This window comes from Leptopilina boulardi, unplaced genomic scaffold (assembly GCF_019393585.1).
Source record: "Leptopilina boulardi isolate dan_hultmark-lab unplaced genomic scaffold, ZJU_Lbou_2.1 LbouV2_351, whole genome shotgun sequence".
Lineage (NCBI taxonomy): Eukaryota > Metazoa > Arthropoda > Insecta > Hymenoptera > Figitidae > Leptopilina > Leptopilina boulardi.
The window spans coordinates 122,220-129,824 of NW_026137920.1; the positions used below are offsets into that span (position 1 = coordinate 122,220).

General features: G+C 28.4%; 1 protein-coding gene across 5 annotated transcripts; it reads right to left on the minus strand.

Annotated features, from left to right (window-relative positions):
• Positions 1 to 479: 479 nt before the first annotated feature.
• On the minus strand, positions 480 to 6,838 carry LOC127286191 (TP53-regulated inhibitor of apoptosis 1-like). 5 transcript variants are annotated; one of them, XM_051312543.1, is made up of 4 exons: positions 6,594 to 6,819; positions 6,451 to 6,505; positions 5,934 to 6,095; positions 480 to 1,027 (listed from the first exon to the last, which is right to left on the minus strand). In XM_051312543.1, exons 3-4 carry the CDS (start codon positions 6,078 to 6,080, stop codon positions 941 to 943), a joined length of 234 nt encoding a protein of 77 aa, XP_051168500.1. In that variant the 5' UTR covers positions 6,081 to 6,095; positions 6,451 to 6,505; positions 6,594 to 6,819; the 3' UTR covers positions 480 to 940. The 5 variants fall into 5 exon arrangements, 4 of the variants coding, with proteins under 4 accessions (XP_051168500.1, XP_051168501.1, XP_051168499.1 ...); XM_051312544.1 differs by having other exon boundaries at positions 6,451 to 6,536; XM_051312542.1 differs by lacking the exon at positions 6,451 to 6,505 and having other exon boundaries at positions 6,594 to 6,818.
• Between the last annotated feature and the right edge of the window lie 767 nt (positions 6,839 to 7,605).

Genomic DNA, 7,605 nt, shown 5'->3' on the forward strand with positions numbered 1-7,605 from the left:
TCGCCTGAATGTCACAGGAATATTCCCGCTTGATATCACTGTGACATTCAAGTAATATATATTCCGTGCTACTTGGAAGAAGTTTTTTTTTACTTGAACCCTCTTTTTTCATTTACCAAATATTTTAATCTGAAATCATTTTTTATTTCAGAGAAAGTTTTGAGAATTCTAAAAATTGTCTTATTTATACGGCCTTAAAGAGAATTTCACTTTTATTGTTTAAATATAATTTTCTAAATTTTATCTATACGATTTTTGAAAAAATTATTAAAATTAAGGAAGAACATTGTTTTTTTGTAACATTAACAAAAAATTATTTTGATTGTTAATAACTTTTAAAAAATCACTTACAGGTTTTTATAGTACCATCATAGACTATCGAAACATATATGCTGAATAGAAAAAATTAAGACTCAATAAAAATTATGCCCCTAAAATAAAATAATTGAGGGTCTCCTATTTTTAGCAGACATTAAACATTAAACATTAAACAAACTTTATTATCTGAACATAAAAGAGTTTATTTTAAAGAGAATCTCTTTAAGAGAATAAAATATACAACAGTAATATATTTTCTAGTAAACTGACATAGGATTTTTTCATGCGCATGAAAAAGTACATTTACATTTTTAATAAACAAATTGTTTAGCTAAATATCATTAACACATTATATTTTTAACTTACACAGAATACATTTCCTAAGTAGATTAAAGAAAAATATATAATTTATCTTTCAAAAAGCTATTTATTAAAAAAAAAACATGATACTTGATTTATTTTTATAAGAGATAGGAATAAAACCGAATCCCGAAAACCTTCAGAAGATTTGTAACAATCGCTTATAATTTTAAGCAACTCAGAAGATTCAATCTCCTTCCATCGTGAGGTGCAGAAGTTACACACAAATTTCTTTTATTGATAAACTATGTTCATCATCTTGTCAACTTTCACTTTTGTCTTCGTTTTTTTCCTCTAAATGATTCTTTTCCATTTCTTTTAACTCTATTTTCTGCTCTTTCATCGCATTCTAAAAACATCATTTTATTACTTCATAATATATTATCTGGAAAATTGTTTTATAATTGAGGGGCAGCATTCCATAAGGGGTTATAGATGTCCGAGACGTCGCAGAGTTGGCCCCTAGAATAAATTTTGAGCGGCCGGGAAGAAGAATTCGCCGAGCGCTCGGCTGGCCTCTATGTTGACAGTCAAACACCCAAAAATGCAGATAAAATTAAAATTCGAAATTTTGATTTTTGAAAAGAACTACCTCGTAGGAAATAAAGAGGCGCATCTTTTTTTCCTTTGAATTTTTCTTTTCAAACGAATAGTTTAATTAATAATTTTAAAAAACTGATAAATTTTAATTTTAAAATTTCATTCAATTTTTAAACATAAATCGTCGTATCTTTGTCAAATCTTAATTAATTTGATTGGAATTTTGCATACACACGCGTTAGGGTCCATTGAAGACAAAACCATAAAATAAATATTAAAAAAGTTTAATTGTTGAACAATTTTTTATCATAAACAAATACCTGTCGGTAAAAACGCACACTTACCTTTGCCGACAAAAAGTCTGCGGGGAAGTTCAAAGTTGAAAAAACTTCCAGTGAGACATTTGCGTATAACAACATAATGAAATGAAGTTTTCTGGAAAGTGTCAAACCAATTCATTGATTAGTTTAAAAAATATTGAAGATTTAAGATTGCACGCGTGGCGCGCTAGCAAGTCGCCGAACCGATGCACTCAATAAAAGATGATTAGTTTCTTACAACTTTTTCTTGTACATTTCATTATTATTATAAATTAATAATTATAAATTATATAATTAAAAAATAAATTTATCGTTTAAAAATTAAATTAAACAATTGAATTTACTCTTTCCATGATAAACTTATTTTATGTAAAAGTTCATAAATTTGTTTCATAAAAATAGGAATAAAATGTTTTATTTTAACACTAAAACACAATTTTGATTTATTATTAATAGTTTGTATTAATTATTTAAAAATAAAATAAAAATAAGTTTAACATGGAAAGAATAAATTCAATTGTTTAATTTAATTTTTAAACAATAAATTTATTTTTTGCAACACTAACCTCTAAAGTTAAATTTTACACACAGAAAAGTGTGTGTAAAGAAGATGTTTTTAAAACGGTGTGTAAAGTGATTCACTTTACGCACCGAAATTTATCTCACATAATATAAGGATTGTTTTAGACCATACAAAACCAAAAAATTGAAAAAGGAACTTTACTTTTAACTTTATACACTACTGCTTAATGATATTTTTCCTGATTTTCGATAGATTTTTTTAATTCTATACAGTCGAAATTATTCTAACAGAGAGTTGGAATTCTTCATAATAGATACTTAACTTTAGAGGCGGGTGTTGCAAAAAATGTTGTATGATACACGTGCGTAAATCTGATTATACTCGTATGATTTGCATCACTCGGCTTCGCATCGTGCTGAAAAATTGTTAATTTACAATAATAATGAAATGTACAAGAAAAAGTTATAAGAAACTAATCATCTTTTATTGAGTGCATCGGTTCGGCGACTCGCTAGCGTGCCACGCGTGCAATCTTAAATCTTCAATATTTTTTAAACTAATCAATGAATTGGTTTGACACTTTCCAGAAAACTTCATTTCATTATGTTGTTATACGCAAATGTCGTCGTATCTTTGTCAAATCTTAATTAATTTGATTGGACATCTACTACATCTACTACATCTTAAATTAGGAAACAAATTCTGTTGTTTAAATATTTAATTTACAAACTAAAAAATAATTTTCATGAACTTTTAGAGAGTGATATTTTTCATTAACAGATAAAATTTCATTTTAAAAGTTCATAAATCACTTAAGCAACAATTAAAATGAACTTTTTTTAATATCACAGTAAAAAACAATAATGTATTTGTTATAAACAAATAAGTTAATAAATTTTTAAAAGTTGATGAATTTGGCTGAAATTAATTACTTGGGGGTTTTCGAGGTCGCTGATTACGAATATGACATTAGTTTTTCAAAATTCAAAATGGCAGATCTAAAATGGCGGACCATTTCTTTAAATTTGCCTAAAACCTGTTACTTGGGGGTTTTCAGTGTCGCTGATTACGAATATGATATTAGTTTTTTAAAATTCAAAATAACGGGTCCAAAATTCTATCTCGGGCGATAGCCAGTGTTTCATTGAACCTAAATGGCTTTGGTTTTTGTGTTTTGGATTATTCTTCTATCAATAGTCATCAACGTAGATACAATACGTCTTTTTTCTATGATATTTTAATGGTGAAAAAGTAAATCAATAAATTTGTTATAATAACTAAAAAAATTATTTTCCTACAGTTTATGTATGTTATATTAAGCTCAAAAATGTAGATGAATATATTCTTTAGAGATAAAAAAATTATAGGAAATAGCTTTATTTTGTTACGTGAGGTAAATGTCACACATAGATGCTAAAGAGATTAACAAACAATATCTCAATTATTTTTTTTTTTTGATAAAAATATGTAATTAAAAAGGACTTTATGATTTTGAATATTTAGCTATCGCCCGAGATAGGATTTTGGACCCGCCATTTTGAATTTAAAAAACTAATATAATATTCGTAATCAGCGACCCAGAGAACCTCCAAGTAACAAGTTTGATGCGAATCCGACTAATTTAATAAAATTTTGGTCGCCATTTTGGACCTGTTATTTTGAATTTTAAAAAACTAATATCATATTCGTAATCAGCGACACCGAAAACCCCTAAGTAACAAGTTTTAGGCAAATTTAAAGAAATGGTCCGCCATTTTGAATTTTGAAAAACTAATGTCATATTCGTAATCAGCGACCTCGAAAACCCCCAAGTAATTAATTTCAGCCAGATTCATCAACTTTTAAAAATTTATTAACTTATTTGTTTATAACAAATACATTCATGTTTTTTTACTGTAATATTACAAAAAAAGTTCATTTTAATTGTTGCTTAAGTGATTTATGAACTTTTAAAATGAAATTTTATCTGTTAATGAAAAATATCACTCCTCTAAAAGTTCATGAAAATTATTTTTTATTTTGTAAATTAAATATTTAAACACAGAAAATTTTTGCCAAATTTAAGATGATTAATATGTAGTCGATTACTTAACCTTTAATTTAAAAAAAAATTTATTTAAATTCGTTGAAATTTGCGATCTCTACATTGCATTTATTCTAGGGGCCAACTCTGTGACGTCTTGGACATCTATAACCTCTTAAGAAATGCTGCCCCTCAATTGTAATTATGTTTAAAATGTGCGTAAGAACGGTAAGAGGGGTCTGAGAGAGAGAAACGAGCGTTGAGAGGATAGCGTCTTGCATAGAGCTTTAGAGCACAATATACAGAGAGTATAAAAAATTGCACTTACCAGAGATTCTTAAGGGGTTACATACCTTTTCATGTGTCAAAAAATCGATTTTTTTTATTGCTTATATCAAAAATACATACTCTCCAGAATGTTTTCCCAAAATTTCATCAAAATCGGAACATTAGAACCAAAGTTATTTATATATTATTATACTAACGAAATTTCCATTGTTTTATATACAAGTACATCGAAATATGTATTTATCGATAAAATAAACTTCGTTTAAAAAACTTTTTAAATAACGGCTAACAAATTTTTTGAAAATTCCTCCTTTTTGACGCGCATAAAGGTATATAACCCCTTAAGTAAATAGACGTAAACTATGCTATAAAGTAAGCTATATAGAAGTCCCAAGCGGTTTTAACTTGGCTCACAAGTGACGTGTATTTGGCCCCAAGTAAAAACTACATGTACTTTGCTCCAAGTTAAATTTGGGACTTCCATAGCTCTTACTTTAGCACAGTTTAGGTCTATTTACTTAAGAATCTCTGGTAAGCACAACTTTTTTCTCTCCGTGTATAGAGCGAAGCGAGTAAGATGTTTTGTAAAGTGTGTTGATTGTCGAGTGTATTAGTTGAAGATAAATAAATCTAAAGTTCTGTTTTCATATTTAATTGACTGTTTTTTCTAATAAAATTAGAATTTATCATAATATAAAAAAATCCAAAGAATTTAATCTTGGAGGAAAAATTACATAGAAATATGGGAGTTACACATGAGGCAAAATTTCTAAAGTGATGCAATTAAAAAAAATTTCTTAGATCGGGCCGCAATTTGAATAACATTTAGTACTATGGGTGAGTACTTGACTCACTTTGAAAATTTTGACCCATATATATTTTCATAAATAATGTTTCAAAGACGTTTCACTAAAGCAAAGCGGAAAAAATTAAAAGGATTTCACAGTCGAGGCTGTTCTCTTCTCGACAATCTAAAAAGTAATAGAAATTTGTGAAAGATAAAACTCGTTTTACTAAAATATAGTTGGAAACTTGAAACATTAGTAAACTAGTAAATAAAATTGAAAGAAAAATACGATGAAAATAAAGAAATTGAGCCGCAGCGTGCAATAACAGGTACGCTCCTCGGGCTGTGGGTCCCAACCGTAATATCTGACTGGATTCTGTCCTCCTCGACGCAACTCAAAGTAGATATTGCGGTAAGGATAGACAGTCCCCTGTTGTTATTGCACGCTGCGGCTCAATTAGGTAAAATAATAATATAACAATAAAAATAATGAAAAGTAAAAAATGATTTCTAAATCTCGAAGTGTTTGATATATAAGTATTCGTTTAATTTTTTAGATTTCAGGTTCGATTTCTAAAAATCTTACCTTCACGCAGTCAGTATAATTTTTGAGAAGAGAAGCGCACATCGACTCATTGTGATTGCCTTTAAGAAATTTTTCGGAGAACCATATATTGAAACACACTTCATATGTCTCTCTTAAATCTTTGCACACCTCCATCTTGAATTTATATTAAGAAAGATAAAGCTTTTTCAGGCTCTCTTTTAAATTACCTTGACACATTGTTGGTAGACTTTGAATAAGGGTTCACACATCGATTCATTGGTATCACCTTTGAGAAATTTGTCTGAAAACCAAGCATGAAAACAGGTGTCATACTCCTTTTTCAATTCAGTGCACGACTCACCGATGCTATTCATTGAAAGTTTTTACTTCTAAAACAAAAAAGTCAATTTCATTGCACAAAAGCTCAAATTATTGTTCCCTTTATTTTTAAAAAAGTGTGCTACAAAAAATTAGATAAAATTTAGGTGGGGCGTAAAAAGTTGAAAAATAAATACTTGTTAAAATTATAGTTTTCTTATAACTTTGTTCATTTTTTACTTAATATTGTGGTTCTTAAATAGAAAATTCTTCATTAGGAGGTAACGTGTTCTTGAAATTCATATTTCAACTAGGCAAGCTTTCTATTTCAATGGGCTAATTTAAATTGTTTATTTCGTCAGACGTTCGGCGAAATGAAAAATTGAAATACTTTAATAATTTAAAAACCCAATAACTCTTGTTTACTTTCTTAGGTGGCAGCACAATTTCCTTAATTTTCCATTCTCCGTAGCTGAACATTCTTTTCCATGTCGGTTTCATTAAAAAAAAGACTGAATTTTTATTGATATACAAAACAACAAAATATTAAGAAATAGGTTATGTTTTACCTTCAGAATATACAGGTGAATAACGATGTATTAATATGCAATCTTAAAACTTTTACTTTTGTATTAAAAATATTATACATTTCACATTCATTTGAAACAACTTTATATTTTAATCAATAATTCCATTAAATTTCAACATTTTTTTCATGCAAATGGTCTTTTCTCTTTCCCAAAAAATGACCTGGTGCCTGAAAAAGATCGAAACTCGAATTAAATCAAAACAGGTTGTTACGAGCCAAGTTGTATATTTAATTGCGCAAGCGCAATTTCACTCGTTATTTGTGGATTCAGCCTTAGTGTTAATCATTAAGATGAACCGGGAAAGTTTAAATAATAACACAATAGACCTTTTCATGCTGATCGTTCTGTTCTTATCTAGCGCATACAATGACGAATGAGTTGGAAGAGGACAGAATGATCAGCATGAAAAGGTAACGAATTAGTTAATTGTTTCGACTTCCAGATTAAAACCCAAGTTTTTATTAATTATAAAAGAGACAATTTACAAGGTTGACTTGGAGCGAACTCGACAAGTCGAAGGCAAGATAAGATCTGACGTAAAGCATAAAGTACAAGTAGTGGAGAAGCGCTCAGCTGTGAGTCCATGCGGCTTCTTTGCGCATGCTCTTTATATTTTCTTATTCTATGCTGTTTCCAGCAACACTGCACTGCACAACACTACGTATCTTATTTACTATACACTTTACTAATTATATATTTCAAGGTATATCTTATACATAATATTTATTATATTATAAATATTATAATTAACAATATAACATACTCATACGTATTAATGTAATAATTATTTATTATCTTGTTATTGTGTAAATAACACACACACACACACGATTATATATTTAATAATGTTTTATAGAGAAGATGATGATTTTTAATTTATATTTTTAATGTAAAAATATAGTTGATATAAAATATTTCTTTACAAATATTTTATCCTTTGTTTGATCGATACGTGACTTTTCTCGATTTAGCGAGTCTACATGTGTGTCTG